General features: G+C 38.4%; 1 protein-coding gene across 3 annotated transcripts in view; it reads left to right on the top strand.

The window, feature by feature from the left end:
* The window catches only part of PPARGC1A (PPARG coactivator 1 alpha), a 328,446-nt gene that overhangs the window by 214,807 nt on the left and 89,491 nt on the right, over positions 1 to 24,148 (top strand). For 2 of the 3 annotated variants that reach the window (XM_077136510.1, XM_077136512.1), the window contains one exon: positions 12,677 to 12,856. In XM_077136510.1, the coding sequence (XP_076992625.1) occupies positions 12,677 to 12,856 (180 nt within the window). Of the gene's footprint in view, positions 1 to 7,361; positions 7,577 to 12,676; positions 12,857 to 24,148 lie in introns of those variants that run through there. The other variant, XM_077136511.1, reaches the window with a different exon arrangement.

Genomic DNA, 24,148 nt, shown 5'->3' with positions numbered 1-24,148 from the left:
CCTAACAGAATTAATGATAAACAAGATGACAACATGCTGTTTCTCCAGGGCAAATACCTGAACTTTGTGAGAAGCCCAGCTCCATGGAAGCAGGTCTTCTCAGAGCCAATATGTATGGTTGAAAAGATTATATTCTGCAAGTTCTCTTCTGTTCTTTTTTTTTGGGGGGGGGGATGGTTAGGAGGTTAAATATCCACATTACAAGGGAAGTGATGAAACTGGGCTCTTTCAGCAGAGTGGGCACCAGTTACATTTCTTGCATATCATCCCTGATTTCTGGTGATTTTGTACAATGAAGCATTTGGATTCACCCTGCACGAAGAAGGCTTCCTGAGTTACCTGTCTCTGTCAGGGCAGGCACAACACTGCATTTTAGAGCTGGCAGGGATCTTAGTATAATTGAATACAGCCATTTCATTTGACAGGTAAGGAAACTGAGGCTCAGAATCATTAAGTGAACAGCCCCAAATTGAATTGCTGCATAGTGACAGAGCTGGACAAGGGGCCGCAATTCTTCCTACCTTCCCTTTCTTTCCATGTGGGGCTGAATCAAGATCCATGAAGTCACTCTGTTTATGAGATTGATATAAGCCTCATGTAATCACTTTAAACCTCAGGAGACCGGCCTTGGTTCCAGCCTCATTACCCCTTTTCTCATGAAAATTCTTCATGGTCAAAATAGTGATCACCCAAGTGTAGGCAAAGTGAATTGCAGAAAAGCCCAGGAAAATGTGAGAACACTAACTTGAAGAAACTAGTAGTAAGTAAATATTCCTGTGGATATAGTCAGTGTATACGGTGGGTGGAAGTGTGGAGGCGAGAGTTAGGGGGTGTGGTTGGGGGAGGCAGGAGGGGGAGAAGTGAAGGTAACACTGCCTCTCCTGTGATATCTGGAGATCCCAGAATGATCATCTTGCCTAAGAACAGGGCTGCAACGTGACGGCATTTGCACGGGCAGTTCCACATTTAGGAACAGGTCATGCTCTCGAAGTTCGCTTGCAAGTAGCCAGTTTGAAACTTGGACTGCATTTTCCTCATCAAAACGATTCCTGTGGCTTCCAGTAAAAACCACGTCTCTGAGAGCTCTTTCCCTAAGCCTTTTTTTTTGTTCCCCTTCTCATTGTCCTTTCTAATCCCCTGTTGGTAGAATCTCTTCTTGAGAGATTTCCCTAATACTTTAGTCATTCCATTCTCACAGAATTTACTCTTTATTTTTTCTGGGTATGTGCTCCTGGACTTTATGAGACACTGGAAGGAAAGAGAAAAGTTGATTAACAAATATAAGCTCTTGTATAAATGACTTAACCCTACCAAGGCTAATTGAATTTTTGTAAAAAGTTTGTTGAATCTTAATTGATGAAATTTCAAGTTGAGAAAAAAAAGGGAAAGAGATAGCAGCCGTGGGAGTCAATGGTTTGGGCCCAACTCTGAGGCAAGCTAAGGTTAGTTGACAACTTCCCCTGTCCTTGTAATTAAGTTTCCAGAAGGTTTCTATGAGTTCCAGGTAGTAACTCCTATCAGCTCATCACTCATAAGCTTGGTGGCCTGGCTGGTGTAACTGAAAGACTTGGTAAGATAGCCAGAAATGATTATCATTTTAAATATATGATAAATATTTAAGACAACTTGGATGTCAAGGCATATTTCCAGTTGCTCCATTCCTTGGGTAAAAGGAACAACTATAAGTTTGAAACTCTATATTCTTTCTTAAAAAATGAATACATATTCTTCTAGATACAAAAGTTATGCCTGTTTATCACACAAAATTTAAAAAGTTGCACAAAGGTACACATATGCACACACACAAACCCTCAAAAGACTTTTTAATGCTATCAGCAGTATTGACAGCTTGTTATATATTCCTCTTAACCTTCTTTTCTTTCTTTCTAAGTGGGTATATTTACATTATATAAATGTGTTATGATTGTAGTGTTTTCAGGCCTAATTTCAAATCGTAATATATTTTGAGCATTTTCTTTTGAGACTATTAAATATATTTTACATTGATTTTAATGAGAGCATTGAATAATGTGCATACTGTGCTATAATTTATTCACTTAGTCCATTAATGCTGAACATTTGCATTATTTTCCATTTTTCAGTAAAATAAATAATATTGTATTGACTATCCTCCTAACAGAAATCTTTGTTCATATCCCCCTGCTACTTCCTTAGTGTGAATTTCTAGATGTAAAATTTCTGGATCTGTGTGGATGCCCATTTCTAAAGTTTTTGATGCATATTTCCCTGCTTGCTCTCTAGAAAGATTGTACTCATTTGTAATCCTACCAGCAATATTTGACATCTATTTTTTTACTGAGCTGCCAAATGTGGAGGTCGAACCTTGAAGTGGTATCCCTGGTTAAGAATGTTTCCTTAAAAATCCTATGTCTAGTTGTACTGCATATATGAAGTAGAAGATTTGCTATGTCACCACAAAATTTAGCTTTGACCTTAAGCTAATTACTTCTCAAGAACGAATGTTTTTCCTTTCTAACTCCCCCACTTCCCATTTTTGGAATATATATTAGTTCTGATGGAGGGAAATTCAGATATCAAAGCACCAGAAAATCTACAAAAAGAACACAAGCACAATAACCTAAGCCCTTCAAAGGTTCTATCTGGTTGGATTAAAAATGTGATCAAAATTTTTGCTTTTCATTCTTCCATTTTGAGAGTAGCTGAAAAATACAGTTTTTGTCCTTTAAATCAAGAAAAGTCCAGGTGATTAGAATCCAATCTCTAGAATTAAATACCTGGGGAATTGTTTGACTACCAAACAGTTTTTCAATGTAAGGATTTGTGTACCTCAGTTTTCTCTGGCTTTCACTAACTTAAGTTAGTGGTATCATTCTTACTAACTGAAATATTATGCTGTTGAGGTTCATTATCACTTGAGTTTTTAAATGTCTAATTTAATAAACTATAATTTGCTTTATTTTCAGTTGCAGTAAAAAATTGCTAAACAATTTTATTGAACATTTCTTGTCTGAATAATCAATAATTCACTGCCTTATAGATGAATTAACCTGAAATAATTAAAGTAAAGGAAAATGCCTGTAGATGCACATTCGGTAAAGTTGAACATCAGACAAAATCAGATTTTAACCATCCTTTTATTAACTTTAATCTGTATGCTTAATAAGCATAATTCTTGCCTCATGTTTAGATTAGTTCAATTGATTGCACCTCAGATTAATTTTCATGTCACTTTTTTGTTGTTGTTTTTATTTGAAATAAGCCAAGTGCAAATTTTGAGATCTTAAAATATTGGTTGATTCAGTTACTTAAAGGTGGTCTGCAGAAGGTGTTTTTGGAAATGAGAGATGAGTTGTATTTCACTTATTTAAAAAAGAAACAGCGCTAGAAGGCACTAAAGCTGGCCATTGGCTTTCCTCTATTTGTTTCACCAAAGATGCTTTGTTCACATTGACTTCCCCATGGCAGTTTTGTGTAAATGAAGATTTAATATTAGGGTATTTATAGACTAGAGGTCTTTGTTGTATCTACCCTCCTACCAACTCATTTGCTTTCCGAGGCATCAGACTCAAACATGTCCCAGAGACCCAGAGGGTGTTCTCAGAAAATGAAGTGGAATATTAGGATCAATTAGCTCCCATAAGAATTAAAAATAAGTTGGAATTGAATGCCTGTCAGTGATGATTAACTTTTAAAATATTAGCAATTCTGGGCAGAGCTTTTTTCTTTCTGGAAGAATGCTTTAGGTAGGCGTCATTCCCAGGAATGTTGTTTTCTAGTCATGAAAACACTAGAATGAATGAAGGAATATTATGTAGGAAACTTTAGCTCTTTCTAGAAGGGCTTTCAAAGATCCCCATTCTCCCAGCTGCTTTCTAAGCCTTTTGTGTACCTCATTTTCTTCAGCTGTAAAATGGGTACACAGATAAACTACATAGGGGTGTTTTGAGGGTTAAATTGAATGAGATGCGGTATGTGAATTGACCTTAACAGCTAGCTCATGCAAGCTCTGCTGTACATGTTTTCCTCTCTAAATTTCTCCCTTGAAAAGTTTCAGCCTTGAATTTGTTCTCATGTAGTTTATCATAAGCTTATAAAAATGAATGGGCAAAGATATGTGCACTAGTAGCTCTTTATTTCTTAACTGCCTATATACACTAATGATGTACAAATCAATTTTTTTTTTTTTTTTTTTTACTTTTTTTACATGTTTGGGTATTTGAGTCTGAGTGTGTTTTCTTTTAATGATGTGGAGTTGTCTGAAATATAGAGAGTGGAACAGGCCTGAAATCTGGAACTGAGTGAGGAAGGAAACCCAGATGTTATGTACTTAGTCAAATATTTCTGTTGTAAAATTGAATTAATCTCTTAAGGTTTTCCTCTCCTTTGTTATCCACTCTAAGGAAAGACTCTCCTCCTGCTTCTACCAACATGAGAGCCTTGGAGAATGTAAAGGTACTACTGAGGGGAGAGAAGTTCCATCTGGGTAGAATCTAAGCTCTGTGAAATATAGAACATTAAGGGCTCCATAGATGTTAATAAGTACCTCTTTCTATTGTTGAAATAAAATGAATTTGATTTGGGTGTGAATTGTAATGGCCGGTGAAAGGACTTGTACCTAAAACAGTGTGTTTTAAGGGATAGAAGAGGAATCTGAATGTTGAAGCAAAATAACATTGCTTTCTCCTATCAAATTTCCCTCAATTTTTAAGGCTGCACTCCCCCTAAAATTGTCATCTCCCCTGTGTCGTCCTTGTCAAATGCCTTCTTGGCACAATGTAGGGTTTCAATAGGGCTTTGTTGATTGAAACCAAACATTTGGAAATCTTGGAGGCAGAGCTGAAGAAGGTATGAGAGGTGGGCTGCAGGAAGAGAGAGAGAGGAAAAGAAATAGTCAAGGCAGAGAGAGAATTGAATATAGAAACTGTCTTGGAATTGGGTTGGTGAGCAACTAACAATTTAAGTTTTTCCTGACAAAAGAAAATAAAACTGGACAGAAGAGAATTTTTAATCTGAAGAGTTAATTAACAAAAGTATAAGATCTCTAGAATATCCCTCTCATTAGAGTTGTAATTTTGATACTGAAGAAAGAAAAAGAAAATGTGGAAGATACTCTAATTTGACCCGAGAATCTTTTAAAATTTTGATTGGTACAGTATTAGAAATGTAAGAAAAAAGGCAGTATGCTGTGGCTTATAAATCCTTTAGATTTTTTTTTATCCCAAAAAACCCTTTTGTGATGGTGAAGGGGGAAAAAACACACATATATGAAACCACTTCTTGTGACTCCCCTTATTCAGAATAAGTGGAATTAGGTGGCAAAAAGCAAAACAAAAGAAATACAAGCACACAAGAAAACCCCAATAATGCAATGTGAGCAGGTCAAAAAATAAAAAACAATAATACAAAATGTTCCAGTGTAAAAAACTTCTCTAAAAGGACTGAATAGAATTTTTATACATACATACATACATATATATATATATGAGTTTCTAGCATTCAATGAACGCAATTAGAAGTGAGTGTTACATGTAGTCTTAGCTCAGGCATCTTCTGATAATAATTTATAAACATCGACCTTCCTTGGCCAAGTGTCCAATATTTTTTCACAGTTAACTGTGTTGTAGGTGGAGTCAATGACCTTTGCCCTGAATTTTAATAATTTACTTAAGTTTTATATTAAATCAGAATGTAATTGGGAAGAAAATAAGTGTTTCTTTATGTGGATCACAGAGTAGTGCCACAAATTGCATATATAAAAATAATCCTGAGGTTGTATTTTGCTGTTCTTTTTTGATTTACAAAATTAAAACTTCAGTGATTTTCTGCTAGGTATGAGACAGAGACTGTGCCAGTGAAATGTGTTCCATTAACTTAAAATGTCAAAACTTTTGGCCATCTTTTCATGTCCAATAATGTGACGATTTCATCACATTATTCAGGAATTTACTGGCAACTTGTTGCAGACATCAAAGTGTACAAATCTCTTCTAAACCAAGAAACATTGTGTTTTCTTTCACTTTAACATTTGCGCACCTTAATATTTAAATGTTTATTTTTTTATAAGGAGATAGCTAATTCAGAAAATACTATACACCTCAATAGAACAGGAGTTTTAAGTTACTAGTGTTTAAAAATTAGTTTTACATACCTGGGGAGTTTTCTTTTTTCCAGATAAATTATTATCAAGTAAAACAAATTGAGGTGATTTCAAAAGCATGTTGGGTTTACATTTTTACTAAAGCATGAATTTATTCACTAATCTACATATATGTGGGTACTCTTTCTTGGGTCCAGAAGGGTTAAGACAAATCACAGTACTGTTTTGGGGTGTGATTTTCTGCGGTGTCTAGTACCTTAGTTTGTTATGTATTCAATATGTAGTGTCATCATAAAACAGTTGCACCTGCATTAGCCCTCATTGTCTCAGGGTAGAAGCTGAAAGAAAAAAAAAAGCTCAAGAAATGAGTATTCCTGCTAATAGCGTGCCGGTATTTTTCCTTCACTCCACGGACATTCTTGATTTCCAGCACAAACTGCACAACCCAGGGCAGTGAGGGTTGGAATCCAGTGTTTATTCAAAAAGGCACCCTAAGGCAGTTTGTGAGAAAATGCTACATGTATGAAAAAAAGGCAAGCTGGGAAAAACCAAGCTGATTTGAGCATATCAGCAGCATCTAATACACTAACACTTGTTTTCTGGGAGCCTATGAGAGAAATGGAAATAATTAGAAGGTGACTGAAAGAAAGGTATTTTGTTGCTTGTTCTCCTTATATGGAGTAAAACAAACTGCAGTAACACTTCAGGAGCTGGTGGTATTCCTTAGTGCCATGGGGACAGCTGATTTCTTGATGGAAGAGTTTGTTTATACCTTAACAAATACAGGCTGTTCTGTTGATTAAACAAGCAAAAAACGTCCCATTTGCTGCTTTCAAACACTCCCCCCAATTAGAAAATGTCTCATAAAAATGTATCATGTGATAAATCTTTCTTCAGTCCAAACGGAGACTGGTCCACTTGGAGATCTTGAATTAGAGTCCTTAAGAAATGCACATTTTAACTGAGACTGTAGTTACTGTCATGAAACAGGGAGCTTTGCCACTTGCTTATTTGGGAAGGAAAATAAATTAAAAAAAGATTGCAGAGGATTTTAGTTATTATATGGCCGGGGCTCCGTTTAAAGTCTGTGGCATTCAAAGCTGGCTTTAATCACAGCATGATGCTCAAAGCCTCCAAAAGTCCAAGTGTTTCCTTTCTTTCTTTCTTCTTTCCGTTTTTTTTTTTTTTTAACGCGTTACTTCACTGAGGCAGAGGGCTGCCTTTGAGTGACGTCACGAGTTTGAGCAGTAAGCTGCACAGGAGAAGGGAGGCTGGGTGAGTGACAGCCCAGCCTACTTTTTAATAGCTTTGTCATGTGACTGGGGACTGTAGTAAGACAGGTGCCTTCAGTTCACTCTCAGTAAAGGGCTGGTTGCCTGCATGAGTGTGTGCTCTGTGTCACTGTGGATTGGAGTTGAAAAAGCTTGACTGGCGTCATTCAGGAGCTGGATGGCGTGGGATATGTGCAACCAGGACTCTGTATGGAGTGACATCGAGGTGAGCTGGGGCTGGGCTGGGCATTGCAGCCAGGACTGAAGCTTCCCCTGGATGCAATTATTTCTCTAAGGGGGAAGGGCTGGGGCGAGGAGAGGAGGCAGAAAAGTAGCCTGGGCAGGAGCTTTTGGAAGAGAATCTCAATCTTATCTTAACTCCAATAAGTTTGCTATTTTAAGGTGGCTCTGAGATGCCCTGAGCAAATCAAAGCTTTGCTGCTGTCATCAGTATCTGTGGCAGTTGGAAACTCTTTCCATGTGCCTTTGGCCCTGTTTCCAGTCATATGCAATATTTATGCTCTAAGATATTGATATGAATCAGAAGCTGAAGTCTTTCCAGTGGGGTTTAGTGGCCTGGTTGGAAAAATGCCATTTCTATTTATAATAAAGATGAAGATAAAAATATTAAAATGAAAGTGTTCAGATATAGTCCGTTTTGACTCTAGTCCGGATTTTAATTTTCTCCCTCTCTGTTCATCTGACAGAGAACTCACAAAATCCTAAATAATTCCTGCTGGGCTTTTTAAGATCGCTTTTTTCACAGAACGTACAACCACGATGCTGCTCCCTTTAAAACTTCTATATGTGGTTGAAAGATCTGGCCAAAAGAGCAACAACAGAAAAAACAAACAAAAAAGCCTTACTGTGCAAGGTTTCTTCTCGTTAGCGTCGGCCGCGGCCGCCGGGAAGCCAGTGGTTAAATCTCCCTGTACCACGGAGAGCTGCCTGAAGCGGGAGAGAGAATAAGAGTTTATGCAAAACTGCGTGTGGAGCTGCTCGCTGCTTGTGTAAAAATAGACGGCAATACATCAATTCCACAGCCTCTGCTGGCTACAATTCATACAGGGGGGAAAAAGCGAGCCATTTCCTCGTAATCTCTGGAGTCTAGAACGACTAGCGGGGGCACGGAGCAGCTCGGCATGTTTGCATTCAGCACAATGGAATGTTCTCGGAAAGTTTGGGCAACTTGGGAAACAAGTGAAACTTTCTGTGGACTCTGGTGAGATGGACCCGAATTGAAGTGCATGAAGGATCTGAGCCGCTAACAATGAATCTGGCAAAGGACTGCGAGTGCTTCCTCTGAGTGGCTGGGGGCACGTAGGGTAAGGGGGAGGATCAAGTGCCACACGTGATTTGATTAAATAAGATGTCCATGTGGGGCAGCGATACACATCTGAAGTGATACACATCTCAAGTGAAAATAATTTGACCAAGGCCGTCTGCGAATGCATTTTTCCTATCTAGCGAGGCATGCCCTGGATTCTTAACTCTTTGCTGGGTTTGCAAACGTTGGCTAAGTTCGCCCTGCCTTGCCTTGGCAGGTTTTATTTACGGATTGTAATCATTCTTATCTTGTTGTGATTTCTTGGTATGGCTGAATAGACACGGATAATGCCTATGTCCTGTAGCTATTATGAATCAGGGTTGTAAGTGGCTTCAGAGTCCTAATTGTCGTTGAGTAGCTGGAGTGTCCTATGGGTGTCTGGCTGGCTGGCACTGTGGTGCTCATCTGCTGTAGTTTCATTTTTCCATCATGTATTATTCCTGATGCTGCTAGGAGTTGATTGAGGAACTAGATCATATGGAAATAGGGAAGATTTGTTTTAATCCTTGGAATTCCTGCAGTCATTTTCAGATAAGCCTCGGAACCGTTTAGAACAGTGGCCCCTTTTGTTTCGCTTGAGGAGGTGAGGTATCCAGCTAATTGTCCAGCCATGGATTGAGCCACTCGGCAGGCTGAGGCGACCCGGCGCTTCTCTGTTACGCTGTGGGCAGCAATCTGCCAAAGCCCAGCTCTCGCGGCAGCAGCCCTGGGAATCACCTCCGCCGGTCTAAAATATTACGAGCAGCAGCAGGTAGCGTAGGCAGCTTTCATTTTTGAATCATTAATGTTTGCTGTCATCCTAAAATGTATTATGCCCTTTTGCACATAATGACAGGACAGCACATTGGTTAATAAAGGCCTATATCACTATAGCTACTCAGAGTCCCCAGTGTTTCACAGTTTAATGAAGGTGATGTACAATAAGGTTACTAAGATTGATAGAGACAATTCATATGACATACACTCCATGCAGACTGTCATTCTTTACTGCCTCCCTTCTCACCCCCCTTTCCTCTGGCTTGATAAATTTTTTTTAAGAAGTAAGATTCTTTATTTTTTTCATTAATATAATTAATGTAACCGAGTCCACTCTTCTTTCTCTCGCTCTTTAAAATTTACCATCATTGGCACAAAAACCTCCAAAAGGTTAATGGAGAATTATACTTAATTATAATGATTCATTATCATCAGTGTAGTTAAGCTAATTTATTGTCTGCTCCTTAACTAAGAGGAAAGTCTGTTGGGGTGAAAGAATGGACAATAATTAGCCTTTTGTGTTTAGTGACTGCCTTATCCTCTTAAATCTTATTATAAAATTAAGGCTATGGTTGTGAAATAGCTGTCATAGTTGCACAGAGGCAGTAGAATGTGTCTCTGTAATTGCAATAAAGCACACCTGTTACAGATGTATAGGGAAGTAGTAAATATCAGCATGTCAGATGAGGACAGCTACAGGGTTCGGACTGTTAAGTCTGGCATCATCCAAAGGCCAAATATAAATTAATACCAGGAACACTTGCTACTACTAATGTGTTTTAGATTAGCAGGATAATGCCACATTCAGAAACACTGATTTTATTAGCACGTCAACATTGGCAAGAATACATGCTCTTTATTTCAACCATAGCATGGAGGCACAAATGATAGAGAAGGAGGGAGAGATGGGGGGAGGGGGAAGGGAGGAAAAGAGGGAGGGAAGTTGAGAAAAGGAAGAGGAAGGGAAGGGAAAAGAAATAGGTAAATTATAGGATGGTCAAATATGCAAATTGATCTGGTCTCTTTGATAGTTTTTAGAAGTTTAAATGCATATTCCTAGAAGCTTAAGGGGTTTTGATCAAGCCATGCTTAGAAAAGGCAGTTAAAGAGAGATAGCAAGAAGTTGCTCACCATTCAGTATGACATTTCAGCCTTCCAAACCATGTTTTCTAAGTTCTACTTTCTACAACAGGAACTTAAGGCCAGAAAGATGTAGGGATTCTGAGTTTTCTAGTTCATTTCTATGTTTTTGTGTTTGTTGCTCTTGGGTTGTTTATGCTTTTTTTTCTTAAGTGCTACCTCACAGTGCAATCCTAAGGTTTATTTGCTGCACTGAAAAAGTTACCCCTTGTCTCTGAATTGATTGGGCTGTGGAAGAGCAGCTACTATGTGTTTGCACTTGGAAGATAAGCCCTGTGGACAAGTGTGGTGCCTGGGAGGTGTTACACCCATAAAAAAATAAGAACATTGTACCAGGACAAAATCTGCTCTTCAGCCCAGCCTCTGCTTGCTTATAAACCTAGTCAAATATACTGATCTGTAACTTTGAGTTAACTAGGATAATAAAAAGGAAAGACCGATAAAATGATGAGGAAAGAGTTTCAATGGAGAGAGGATGGACCTTTCTTTGCCTTTCCTTTGGTGGTGTTGTTTGGGATCTCATGGGGACTCATGGTGTCAGGGAAGAGCCCGGTGCTATATGGGCTCCCCCCACCCTCCCCTTACCAACTGCTGACTCCATGAGTGGTACCTATTTCTCAGTGTGTGGCTTATGATCACGCTGCTATATATGATCCGTGGAATACAGCCTGCCAGGGATGGCAGGGGTGCTCGAGAAAAAAAATCTGCGTAAAACTTATTTTATACAAAATCTAAATGTCAAGGAGGATCTTCAGCTCCCAACCGAACTGCTGCCTGCATATGGACACCTCTACAGCATCTCTTCTGACCTTGTCCTTGGAAGTGAGGGCTGTGAAGGGGCCACTTCCGAGTACGTGCATCCTGGTTCTGAGTGTGTTTCTCAGGATTGCAGGTGGTTAGAACCCTTACCAGATCCCTGCGATAGAAAGTTTCTGCAGACTTCTCCACCATCTGAAGATCTTCTGCACAGAGGAATCAGGAATTGAGGTAGTCAGTTCAAACCGAGGAGACCGCCTCATGTTAGAGGGATACACTTTCCTGGAAAAGCTGTGATGTGGGACAGGTAAAGGACAATCTGCTCCATGCAAGGAGCTGAATGACTGTGACAGTCTAAAAGAGCACTGATGATAAGCAGCCCAGCTTGAGTAGAGGGTATTTAAAATTTTTCAATACATTGAAATCATTTGAAAACTTTAAAGGAAAGCTGTTGCTTTGAATTCACTTGGAGAATAGTTTGTGTGTGTGTGTGTGTGTATATATATACATATAATGGAAATACATATATATGGTGGTGTTTTTTCTCTTCCAGGAACCAGGGAGTTCCAATCATACACATGCAAACATACACATACCCACACACCAATATACACGGCTTTCAATTTACATCAAGTGGAAGGTATAAAGATCATACAAGAAAAGTAGGATTTTTGTCCTTTATCTAAAGGAGCTTGCTTTTGACCTATTTAAAGATTGAGTCCAGAAACTCATGGCAAGTCAAGTAAGAGTAAATGATTTTAATAACAATTTAGGAGAGCCATAGACGAGTCATAAGACTTTGCGTCATTAGTTGCTAAATGAATTATACGGATTATAATGGTTAAAAGGAGCGTAAATGGAGAGAGTTTTCCTAGTATTGTTTCGATGCTCTATTTCTCATTTGGCAAATGTTTATTGAGTGTATACTTTGTGCAGTGACAATTCTTAAGTAAAATCAAATAGTGTCCAAATGGGATTATACTCCAAGAGTCGAGTGAAACTGCATATAGTTAACCATGAAATAGCTTTAAAACTTTGTATGTGCTATCAAAGAGGTGCAAATAAATCCATCTGATTTCTAACTGGGAGAATCAAAGAGGCTTCATGGAAATATGGCATTTGCCATGGGTTTGGGGGTAGAATTTTGGATGCAATGGATCAGGTTAAATGCTTTTAGGAGGCAAAGTGAGTGAAGAATTTAGGATGGTTTTCCTGGTGATCAAAACTCTATAGACTAATTTTGGTGGTGTCATTAAATTTAAAGCTTAATTCCCATCACGTGCTATTGCAGTTTAATAAATTCCTGTGGTTAATGAGAATTTGTTTGTTTGTTTCTGCCTTCTACAGTGTGCCGCTCTGGTTGGTGAAGACCAGCCTCTTTGCCCAGATCTTCCTGAACTTGACCTTTCTGAACTAGACGTGAACGACTTGGATACAGACAGCTTTCTGGGTGGACTAAAGTGGTGCAGTGACCAGTCAGAAATAATTTCCAATCAGTACAACAATGAGCCTTCAAATATATTTGAGGTAAGGATATAACTCAGTGGAAATTTATTTCTCATTGAACTTGGCTTAGGCCAGACAAACGGGGTAATAAACCTGAAAGCATAATGGGCTCTTACTTTGCTATCATCAAAAGGCTTTTCATCACAGTTAGACGATTTCCTATTTTGTGGAAAAGTGATGTTTGGAAAACAAATGGATTTTTTTTTTTCGAGAATTAAGGGGCTAAGAAGCAACTACAAAGTACATTAGACTGTGTTGAAATACCAAGGGATTGTTGAAGACTTTCTGATAAAGAAGAAGAAAAATCTAAATTTCTTCATCTTCATCTATTTCCTACAAAAAGAGACTAAGCAATAAATGATACTTAATATAAATTAATATAGCAAATCCATTTCTTTTTAAGCAAAGGGTTAGATGCCTACCTTTATTAGCTTTACAAAATAGGTGAGTAGGTTGATTATTATCATTTTATTTTTGTTCTATACCACTGCTCCTTCTGTTATGTTATGAAAATTTCCAAACTCAACTAATCTAATATTTACAAATTACAATTTGTAATATTAGTACTAATTACTAATATTACAAATTAGTCAAAATTCATCAACTCTTGGTGGTAAGAATTAACTCCCAGACTTTAGACTCTTATTATATATTTGCACTATAATAAAGAATGTTTATCTACTCCTATTTAAGTGTTACTTTGAGAAAAGAGGATCTTTCTCACAAGATCAGTACTCTCTTACTTGAAAAGAAATGCTTTTTTATAAAGACAAACACTTTCCACTGAGTATACTGGAAAATGTGGAGAATAAAGACTGTTGAACTGACTAGCCTTCGTTATCACCACCACCAGCCCCTTGTGGTCATCTAGCATTTGCTGAGCACCTACTATGTGTGCCAGACAAAGCACTTTATATATTTGTTACCCACCACCAGGGACATTTCTTATACTTCAAAATTATTTTGTTGAAATCTTGAGTCAGTAGGAAAACCAGTTTTGCTATATTTACTGAGTTTTTGCAGCATTTACTGCATGGAAGTTTGGGGATAAAATTAGAGTGAATATGGTGTGATAAGATAATAATGATAACAGCAATAACCATAACAATTGCCAACGTTGTGGAACACTTCTGCTGTATGGGCGTCATCTCACTTTTCCATCAAAACAACCCTTTGCTTAGGTATTATTATAATTCCCATTTTACATAAGCAGTTGCCACTGAGTCTCAGAGAGGGCAAGTGATTTTTCCCAAATAGCACAGTGGACAAATGAAAGACCTAGGATTTGAACCCCAATTTTATCTGACTTTAAAGTTTATAGCATTGATAAGAACAGGATGACAGTGAATTTGGGTGACAACCATCCTATACAAAGACATAGCAAACTGATTCTTTGCTCAATATATTTAAAAATAGAACAGAATCTTCCCTTTCAGTGTGAGTGCACATGGAAGCAGGGAGAGCTGGTGAGCTGAGCTGGTTATGGTTCTGCTGAAGGCTAAGATTTTATAATATGTCTGGAGCCTTAAGTGGGTCTTAAAAGAATGCTTCAGGTGGTGGATTTAGGGCTGGGGAGAAGGGGTAGGAAGGAAGAAAATACTGAAGGCTTCTGGTTAGTTTATTTTCCCAAGTTTCTCAGCCAGGTCTTAGAAAGTTCATGGGAGGACTTGGCTGGTTGGGACTGGTAAATTAAACATTCCTAATTTAGTGTACTTGTCAGGTTTAGTCATGCTGCATTAAAAGAAAAAAAAAACATAGTACTTTCAAAAAGGTCCATCTCTATAGATTTCTTATCTAAAAATTGGATATTCCATATTGAGTGAACGCCATGCATTCTGTAAGTGATGACTAAGAAATAACTAAAAGGTATGTGTGAAGGGGGTGATGATGTGATAGTATCAGCCCCCACTGCCCCCCACTGTGGGCTAGTTTTTAAAAAGAAAGCTTTCCCCATGACTTTATGCCCTTTTATTTCACATTGTGGTACCTGCCTGAATGTTTGTAAAACTTCACATGTACACCCTCAGGAGACTTGGTTCAGCAACTAGTTTACTTAACTATAGGTGCTTAATCCTCACAATAGCACTCCTTCGGTTTCCCTCTGTAACATTCTATCCCTGATAGAGTTGTTTTTAATCCTCTAAAACACAAAGTTCATTTACTTTAATCTCTTATCAGGTCATCTTAACCAGTGATTCTTATCTGGTTAAGACCTTGCATTTGGCAAGGTCTAGAGAAATATTTGATTGTCGTGACTGGGGTGTAATGCTGGCACCTAGTGTGTAGCCCCAAGGGGTGCTGCTCGATGTCCCACAATATTGGGAGGAGACAGTCCTTTCTCACCAAGGAAGAATTATCTGGCACCGAATGTCAATAATGCCAAGGTTGAGAAACTTTGTTTTAAAGAAGAGAGATTACTGAAATTTCCCTTTTTGAAGCACTAAAGATGAATTGATCAAACTTCTGAGAGCACATTTTGTAAGATATAGGATATGAAGAATCAGAAGCCATGTAGAAATATCAAGATGCCCAGGGCCTCATGACTGATATGTTCGGTATTCTTTGAATGACAGAGAGCAACAGCGGCTGTTTAGATAACTCCCAACAACAGTTTACTCTGATGTCACAAAACCCATTCTTCTTTGTCTAAGCAAAGGGTAAGGTCAGATGTGGCAATGCAGTTATAAACAGCAGCGGCTGCTTGAGCATTTGCATACAGTGATAACGCTTTCACTTTTGGCTCTTCAGAGTAAACACAGACATCTTTCCTATACAGGGAAGGGAAAGTGTCCATTGTGCATAGGTGGAATTCTGGAATTGTAAAATGAGTCCACATGCTACAGGTCATCCTTGACTGGCCATGGCTTTGTGCTGCTTCTACCAAACCAGCACGGAACCGAGTTTTCCAAACCCTGTGCCTTTAAATTTCTCCTGATGGACTTTCACCTGTACTAACTTACTTTCAATTCTCAAAGCCCTACCTCATCACATTTGAGAAGTCCTTGTACTCCTGCAAGCCAAACAGTCACGGTCTCTGCCGTCTCTGACCTGCCAATAACAAGCGTTATCTATCTCAAATTCCCAGAATATAATAAGGTACTGAGTAGTTAAATACTTTTCCCTGACTCTTGAGCACCTTGATGACACTGCTGGAAACTGGCCATAGGATTTCAGAATTTTAATCAAAGTAAGAAGAGCTACATAATAGTATAGCAGAATGTTAAAACCTGATAATAAATAGACATTTCTTATTTTTGTCTCTTCCTTGCATTTTCGTCCAAGTTAATTTTTTATGTAAATTCAGAGTAGCAGAGAATGGTATGGAATGTCACAATTTGGGAAGAGTAGGTTCCTGAATTGTATCGAAGACATGCCAACATGTGGTTATACGTGTTAGTTGAGTAACTAGACACAGAAACAAGGGTCTCTGCCTGCACAACCTCCATTTGGATGTGTATATGCAGGTGAACAGGTATGATTCAGAAGCCTATTTTAATAAAAATAGGGCGTCAGGCCTATAGGTGTAGCCTCCAGTGAATCTGATTCATGTGTAGGAAAACAGGATGCTGTCCCTGGACCGGCTGGTAGCAAGATTTATGTTTCAGAATATTGCAACATAACTTCCTTCCCTCTGTTGCCTTTGTGTATTGTTTGAAGGAGGAGAATAAAGAACTACTTTTTACAGCACAGCAGTGTGTAAAGATGGGTGGCATGGAGTTAGCTTAAAGAACACATTGGTCCTTCTGGGTCACTGTGGGCAGCTTGTCTCTGCTTTATTTTAACTGCTGCTTTAATGTCTTCATGGTACTACTGAATGGGCATCTTTCATTCATGCGCCTGTTACTTCTGAATGCAGCTACTTGGGCTTCGTTGGTGAGTGAGAGTGCAGTTGTCTTTAGGTCATTACTCATAATATATTCTCAGGCCTTCATTTACTAATGCAGAGAGAAGACTCAACTGGGGCCAGCACTTGTGTTTGGTAATTACTAGAGCTCCCAGTAAGGTCTTATACTGTGAAGAGGTGGAGAAGGAGTTACTGCTATGTTAATAAGGTATTCTGCTATAAGGAAATCAAGGGTGGAAGCTTTTAAGAACGCTTGAACATTCTGATGGGAATTTAGGTGATTTTAGATTTCTTCTTTTGGCTTTTAGTTACTTTCTAATTTTTTTTCCAAAATGAACATATATTGTGTACCTGTCAAAAATTTTAAAACAAAATTGGCTGATTGGCTGACGGTGAACATTTTGGGAGCAGGTATACATTTTGCTCACTGAAGTTTTTCCAGACATTTTCTTAGAAAACATCAGAAAGTAAGTCCTCAACAAATATTTGTAGCATGTCGGTGGTGTGAACTCTGTTGGGTAATGAGAAGATTCCATACAAAGCTCAAAAGAAGATGTTTCCTAGTAGGATTTTAATCTAGTTTGGGAGACCAAAAGAAGAAATTTGAAACAATTCAGTAAATAAGGCAAGCTATGTGTATGTATATATATATATATATGTGTGTGTGTGTGTGTGCGTGTGTGTGTGTGTGTGTGTGTGTGTTTGTATGTATGTATTTATAAAATTATATATCTATATTAGAATTGGAAAACAATGCAAGACTGTGTTTACCTACATATGCATACATTTATATATACTTACAATATGATTATATTTTATATGCTAGCAATTGGCAAACATTGCATATATGTATGCATGTACATACTTATGTATATATGTATGCATGTGTGGATGTATAGATATTCCAGGTATGTGTACCTATTTTAATATATTCGTGTGTGGGGCTGTAGAGGTATATACACAGTTCAAAGGAAGGTGGGGGGCAACAAAAATAAAGATATAAAAGCAGATGAAGGAATAAGAGTAAAGGGTTTTCATAGAGGAAGTATTTTGGGAATGCTTACTCAAAAATATCCCAAAGAGAACTAGAACTTTATGCATCTCTTTGCCAGGTTAAGTTTCAGCTCACCTTTAGGAGCTGACGTGCTTTCCTTAGATTTGTGAGTCATTTTACAAAGGGGCTCTCCATTCCCCTGCTGCCTCAGGGGCAGATGTATTTAACCCAGTCTACAAATTTACGTGGTGTCTGCTTTTTCTCAGTTGTCTCCTTGGAGGAAATTCTGCAGCCTTCCATGGTAATGAATTCCTGCTTCTGACTGCGCCTGTTGTCAGACTGACTTTTCTATGAATGGCAACTCTCCTGGAATTTTAACAAAACAAACAGGCAAAAAAAAAAATGCATGCAAAAACAAGCTCACCTTAATTTAATCATTTGGGGAATAAATAAATTCTCCTTTGTTATGTGGAGAGATTGAATTCATTTGCAATATTCACTTTTTAAAAGATTTCTGGAATTTCCAATTTGTAATCAATAAATGTTTGTCATTTAAATTAAATTTACGGCCCACAACCAGATTTTTGCCACACTTGGTAATGACACTTATGGAGAACATAGACTTCAAGTAAGAAAATAATGGCCATTTAAGTGGGGAGATAATTGGTTGTAACATAAGAGCATTGAAGAATGTTGAAGCTCATGGAGACTTATGGAGTATTTTAAAAATTTATGTTGTACTTATCTTTGCATTTGTAGTCTTACACAAAATTCCAAATTCTGTGTATAAATCAGTTAGATGTTCATCTCGGAGAATCACAAATCAGAAAGCAACAGTCTGACCCAGTCTGTCTGCTGCTTTATTTTTAACTTCTCCTGTCGGCTTATCTTTCAGGGAAACTAAATATTGTTGTTCATGTGTGTGTATGTGAGTGTGTGTGGTGGGGGGAGGGCTTCATCTACATACTTACTCAATAAAAAAACTGTTTTAGGGTTCTTGACTTGATAATATCTGACTTATCTTGGGAACATCTGTTTTAGCATCCTATTTCCTGCCCGCCACTATGCTGACCACTGGAAAAATATAGCTCAGGAGTTCTGACCCACAGAGCACTGTCTGTTGGCATAAGCCCCTACTAATAAGTAACAAGTCACAAGATACTAGTTACATGACTAGCTTTCACCATCACTAACTTCCCTGGTGCTTGCTTTGGTTCATGGGAGCTGTGGTCACAAGAAATTAAGTTGACTGCTATTTATCATGGAAGTGTCCAGTTCTCAGCCATTAGCAATTTGGAAAGTGAGGATCTATTTTGTTAGGCACGATTTTAGAAAGTACTATTTTATGTTTTTTGGGTGGAGATAAACTATTCCATGTCAGATACGTTGGGCAATCCAGGAAGTAGGTGAGCCATTTTATGGGCATGCCTAACACTTTCCTAAACTCCTGACATCTCAAATGTATCATTCATATAAAAATTATTCTGCATGGGTATCTGGGGCCCAACAAAGTGGCAACATATTTACAAGAAGAAAAAGATGGAGAAGAATTGGGGAAAAGCGGCTTATGGCCTCTTAGACCTGCATTGCATAAACTGGAGTCTAGGTTAAATTATTCAAGGCTCAGGGCCTGGCATTGGATGCATTGTCTATTTGTATAACACATATGTGTGCCTGCATAGTAAGCCTGCACACGTGCTGCATTTGTTTGCCCACATACCTGTACCACTGTCTGGTAGCAGTCTTGTAGAAATACAGCCCAGCAGATGGCTCACCTCTGAAGAATCACAGACAAAACTGCTAAGAAGATGAGAATTAAAGCTCTCAGAGTTTAATCGAGTCAAACAGTTCTCCACAATTCCCTACCCGAGACTTCACAACTTTTTTTAACAAGGTTAAGTTGGCCCTATAATTATGTGCCTATTCTTTTAACAATGAAAACTTTTATTGTGGGTTTTATAAAATGAATTGCCTGCGATGTAAAGCAATTTTGTAAGGGCCGCCTTTTTTTTTTTCCTTTAACCTTTTGGGCTACTGTCAAGACTGGGTGTACTCTGAGGTAGGGTTTGAAAGCAAAGCAGGCTACTGTGTTTTACTGTCGGCTGCTAAGGAGGCTGAATTACAAGTAGCTAGAATGAGAGCAAGGAAAAAGGGGAGAGAGAGAGACACACACAACAAAATACACACTCTTACTCTTAATAAAGGCAAATTTTTACTTAGATAATTTACTTGTTAACCATTAAGCCATTTATTCCAAGGTGCTGATAGGAGATACCTGTGCATGCCTTATCTTTTCTGAAATGATAGAGTAGTTTGCACAGTTTCAGATGATAAACACTAATATTTTGTTGGCCTGCTCATCTCCATTACTACTGCAAGTTATTCATTCAAGGTTTGCAGCCAGATGGGTAATGAATTACCAGATCTTGCGTAAAGTGACTTGGCTTTACGTTTTTTTTTTCACATTGGCAGGCACCAGGGACAGAACCTGGGTCTCCAACATGGCAGGTGACAACTCTGACTGCTGAGCTACTGTGACCCGCCCTTGGCTTGACTTTTAAACACTTATTTTATTTTTTTGCCAGTTTTGTGATTGGTGTTAATGGGCTTCTAGGGAACCAAGCCTCCTATAGAATTCCATTTTTTTGGAGGCAGCTTCTTTATGCAACCCACCCCTACCCCCACCCTACCCCGACTCCTACCCCTACCCTTTTTAATTCTCTCCCCAACTTCTCAGAGGAAGCCAGTTCTAGGAGGTAAAATCGTCCCTGCAGGACAGGGAGGGAGGAGACTCTATAGTCAGATCCTTGATGGCCGATGCCTACACTGCAAGTCAGAAGGATTTATAAGAGCTGTCTCTTCAGCACAACCCTGTTGAGAATGAGCTCAACGGTGTTCCCCCCACAATATGCATAACTGGAGCTCTGAACTTTGAAGGGAAGCCTCAGAGCTATTTGCAAAGTGCTGGTGCTTAGTGAATACTAAATTACATTTAGGAAATAGTCTACTGCTACCCGTTATACTTCATTTTTATTCTTGACAGACACCTAAATCAGAGAACAGTAACATTTCAGAGATTATGGAAGCAGTTTGGGTATGTTCCAACACTATAATAGGATCAGAATTTTAAGGCCTTTGTATTATTACCAATAGTCACTTAGTTTCTACTGCAGTGTACTTTGTGGGGAATTACAGCTTTTACTAAAAAGATTAAAATGCTATTATGCAAATGATTGCAGTATGTTATTATGTTTACAAATTAACATCCATGGCTCAACACACAAATTAACTAACTATTCTATCTATGTTATTAAGGATTTAATAAAGTAACTGTTAATAAAAATGGGTAGCTTGGAACACTTAATAGGAAACAATTGTGATTTAACATGGAACTCGAACATTGCATTTCATGTTCTAGGTGATATAATGGTAAAATAAAGTTGAGCAAAGCACATAGAAAAATCAGGACCCTGTGAACTGCAGAGCTGCTAGTCTGAGACTCTGATGAACTAAATAGCTTTAGGCTACAATAATGTACAGTGGGCAGCATATCAATAAATCTAAGCAAAGCACACAAGCCATCTTCTATTAATAAATAGTTCATTGAAATGATAATTGCCCCCTATCACATGTTTGATATGTTCCATACACACAGAGAATACTTAGGCATCATTCTAAAATGGAGATCAGAGCAAATTTTGCTGTGGCAAATGGGGTTTAACTGCAGAATATCACTGTGTGATGAAAGACGAGAAGGCTAGTTTCCGACTAAGATGGCTTTACAAACAGGGCTGCAAATTGCTATTCCTGGCTGTTCATAAGAGATCATAAAAGCAAGGAGATAAGAGCTGCCAAGGTCCCTGAGAAATGAATGTATGTGATTATGTTATCTTGTGGGTTGGAATTACTAGACGGACCAATAACACCCGCACTTTAGTTCAACAGAGAAAGTAGGAAGAGATGCAGATTTGGGGTAGCAAATTTCCTTAGAACAGGAAAGTTCTGAAAGTGTGTAATTAAAATGTTTCAAAGAGATCCAGAGTCTCAATCATCTGAATCATTTCTAGGTCTCAAAACAAGAGCTAAGGGTATTGCCTAATATTAAACAAACAAACAATTAAAAAAAAGGAAAAGAAAAGAAAGAAATGAGTTACACAGAAAATGGTGGAGAAAATTTAATTCATTTTTCAAGTGATTTGGATTTGTTTTTCTCAATTGTCAAATAAAGATGTTGCAGACTTCCAAATCTATAAACAAGGACCTTTTGAGGTCTACCTACTGTGGGCTACTGACTCAAGCTTCTTGGAAGGAATATCTGGGTGTGTTTGAGACATTCTATGACCAGGGAAGCAACCACAAAGTTGGTCAAGGTCTGTGCACTTGCATACAATACAAGCAATTTATTTTGTTCCAAATAGCACCTCTGTTGTTGGGAAACTACTTATGCAAATTTTTGATATCTAGCTTTAGCAAGGTGCCCGGTTCCTTCATTTCCTTCCACATTTGGATAAATCGTGTTGTTCTTCACTATTCCAAATTTGTTCTTGTGGAAGCCAACACTTGCAAATTGGTTGAAGCTTGCTAACAGAAAGAAAGGTGGGAGAAGAGGAGGGGGGAAAGCCAACTAAAAAGAGTAACTGTGACAGTTTATGATTTGATGGTTTGTGGCCTTGTCCTGCTCCAGGCACCTGATCAAGAAAGTGGTACAATCCTGTTGTGCAGCCATTCCGGAAATCTTGCCAACATTTACCTGATATGACCAAGGTTTAAAGTACTAGCTGTGACTTTCCTCAGCATAGTGGAAACGTGTGCTGTGTGTGTGCATACACACTCACATTCTCCTACCCCAAGGGAAGAAAAGAAGTGATACTTGCCGTAGAAGTGTGGTAAAATAATTAGTCCACTAGACAAATGTCTTGGCCCATGTTTAAACAGAGCTTTAAGGACACAGTGTTCCCAACAGTCACATATCTAAATACAAACCAGTGTCAGCTGCCATGCAGACCAAAATGTAATAAGCCTCCTTTCACATAGGTCATCATCAATCCATTTTTGTCGCAGTCACACTGCACATCTGTTTCTGCGAGCTGCAGCTTCTTAAGGTGGCATTTGGACTTCATAAGAACACAAACAACCAAGCTATAAATTGCCACTGCTGGAGTTATTTTGAATAAGTGTGTACTGTTTCATATTTATAATGGTGAGACTTCATAATATTCACAGTGAATATATAACACCGATCAGCTCAACAAGCATGAAATTGTATGTTGTCAACTTGTCACATAAATAAAGTCATATTCTGGCTTGCGATAATGTTGAACTAACATTTTTTCCCCCAGAATTGTTGAGAGGGTCACAAAAAATGTGGGGAGGAAGCACTTCCTTTGGGTAGATAAATGGTCAGGTCTATTGTAAAGTAGATATTGCTGTTGATGAGTTCCTTTCCTTACCTCCCTTCCATGCTCCTGCTTTTCTTGGGTGAATGCTAATTGGCTAATCTGGTGTGTTTCTTCTGTCATCCAATGGTATCACTTTCAGCCAGTGCTTGAAGGCTTTTTTGGGGGTTGTGTATATGTGAGTAGCTTTTTTTGTTCTCCTTAAAGAAAAAAAATGGTGTTTTTTTTTTCTCCCTATTCTTGCAGCGCAAATCAGTGCTAATTGCCATGAAATTCTCTAACTTAACTCTGACAAGCTTTCTCATTGCCTTTGCACCCCACTTAACTCTTAATTCATTACTAGAGCATTAGGAGATGGTGAAAAGCTGGACATTTTGCTCAAACTTTTCCAAGATGGAGAATTTAGGGAGATGGAGAAAAGAAAATATTGAACCAGATTTGCAGCTTACTGAAAGGAGAATGGAGGACAAATGAGCTCACCAGTAGCTAAGGAGCCACTGCAGAGACCAGTTTTCACAGATGCTGATATTTCTGCAGCAGAGGCATTGGAAGACACCAATGCAAGCACTTTTTTTTTTTCACTTTTGAGAAATGCTTAGATGTGTTCAGGCCTCCCCCATCTTCTCGAAATGGCCTGAAAACAGAAGGTGGTAGAGTCTGTATCTGCAGTCATTTTGACTTACCCTGTTAAGTTGGTTACTTTAAAATCCCACTCAAAACTTTTAAACCCCATTTTAAACTGTTATTGCTAACAGTGTTCTTTTCTTCCTTTGTCACTTGGGAATAGGAGATCACGTTTCTTTCATGTGAGAAACGATTCTATGGCCAAAGCACTTGGTCTCCAACTTTTGCATATTTTCACATTTCTTCATGCCTCTGGATATTAAAAATTAATTTATTCTCTCATTGATTTATTTACCCATTCATCAAAAAATAATTATTGTCAACCATTAGCAAGCTCAGCTCTCTGCCAGTTTCTGGGTAGCAGTACTGAAGAGTAGACACGGTCCCTGGCTCCATGTAACTCATGGTTAGTGATGAGGACAGACCTTTAAATTAGAGTGAGATAAGCTCTCTGG

The sequence above is a fragment of the Tamandua tetradactyla genome, chromosome 19, assembly GCF_023851605.1.
Source record: "Tamandua tetradactyla isolate mTamTet1 chromosome 19, mTamTet1.pri, whole genome shotgun sequence".
Taxonomy (NCBI): domain Eukaryota; kingdom Metazoa; phylum Chordata; class Mammalia; order Pilosa; family Myrmecophagidae; genus Tamandua; species Tamandua tetradactyla.
This window is presented reverse-complemented; position numbering and strand designations above follow the sequence as displayed.